Source organism: Orycteropus afer, unplaced genomic scaffold (genome assembly GCF_000298275.1).
Source record: "Orycteropus afer afer isolate SDZICR_OR568_19922 unplaced genomic scaffold, OryAfe1.0 scaffold00419, whole genome shotgun sequence".
NCBI classification, from domain to species: Eukaryota; Metazoa; Chordata; class Mammalia; order Tubulidentata; family Orycteropodidae; genus Orycteropus; species Orycteropus afer.
The window spans coordinates 2,684,513-2,685,852 of record NW_006922006.1 but is presented as its reverse complement, the minus strand read 5'-3'; the positions used below and the strand labels follow the sequence as shown (position 1 = coordinate 2,685,852).

General features: G+C 43.7%; 1 protein-coding gene across 1 annotated transcript; it reads right to left on the bottom strand.

Annotated features, from left to right (window-relative positions):
* LOC103208234 (olfactory receptor 9G4-like) lies at positions 1–978 on the bottom strand. Its single transcript, XM_007953909.1, has one exon. It carries the CDS (start codon positions 937–939, stop codon positions 1–3), a length of 939 nt encoding a protein of 312 aa, XP_007952100.1. The 5' UTR covers positions 940–978.
* Between the last annotated feature and the right edge of the window lie 362 nt (positions 979–1,340).

Below are 1,340 nucleotides of genomic sequence, written 5' to 3'. Positions count from 1 at the left end.
TCATCCTTGTGGTCGTACTGTATGCATTGCCTTCCTGAGAGCCTCTTTGACATCTTTGTTCCTCATGCTGTAGATGAGAGGGTTGAGCAATGGGTTCACCACAGTGTAGAACAGGGCAGCCACTTTGTCTCTCTCCAGGGAGTAGGTGGTACTAGGTCTTGAATATGCAAAGAGCAAGGAGCCGTAGAAGAGCATGACGGAGATCATGTGGGAAGCACAGGTGGAGAAGGCTTTGTGCCTTCCTGAGGCTGAGCGGATCCTCAGGATAGCCAGGAGGATGTTAGAGTAGGAAATCAAGATGGCAAGAATGCTGGAGAGGACTGTGAAGCCCACCACACCCAGGAGCACTTTTTCATAGACATGTGTGGTTGTACAGGACATTTTTACCAACGGTAGTGCATCACAGAGGAAGTGGTCAATGACATTATTGCCACAGAAAGTCAGGCGGAAAGTGTTGGCAGTATGAGCTATGGCATTCAAGAGCCCTCCAATGTAGGAACCAGCAACAAGCCCAGTACAGAGAGAAATGGACATGATACCTGAATAGAGTAAGGGATTACAAATTGCCACATAGCGGTCATAAGCCATGGCTGCTAGGAGATAGCATTCAGTGTAGGCTACAACACAGGAAAAGAAGAACTGGGCCCCACAGCCAGCCAATGAAATACGCTTATCTTCTGACACACAATTAACCAGGATTTTGGGAGTATACACAGAGGTGTACCAGAAATCTAGGAAAGACAGATTGCCAATGAAAAAGTACATGGGTGTGTGAAGACGAGAATCAATCCAGATTAAGATAACCAGAGTCATATTCCCTGACAAGGTTAGCAAATAGATCATCAGAAATATTCCAAATAGAATTGGCTGCAACCGGGGATCTGCTGTTATTCCCACCAAGATGAATTCAGTCAGGATGGTGCGATTTCCCACTTCCATATCCACAGAGGTGAAAGTCTGATTAAGATTATGAGAAAAAATAATTGCTTAGTGATTCTTCTTGTGTAAGAAGTAAATGAGGATGTCAATTAAGGTATCTCCATAAAGACATTTCCAAATTAGAGCTGATGTCCCAGTAGCCAGTTGGCTTCTCATCGGCTCTGATGGCAGTGAGTGAAAGCTGAAACCAAGAGAAGATCATGGATTATTTCAATGTTTAAGATATTTACTTACGGACTAAACCCAAATCACCATTGTAACTGGAAGGCAAACCCAAGTCCTCTAGATCAATGTCTACTGCTCTTGTTTCCTTGGAACTGAGGAAATAGCAGCTTGGAGACCTGGAAAAATTCAGTTTTTCTAACTATTAGTCCTTAATGGATCTGTACTCATTAACACAT

Excerpts from the sequence above, each read along its gene's own strand:
- LOC103208234 (XM_007953909.1), bottom strand. The coding sequence starts at position 939 with ATGGAAGTGGGAAATCGCACCATCCTGACTGAATTCATCTTGGTGGGA.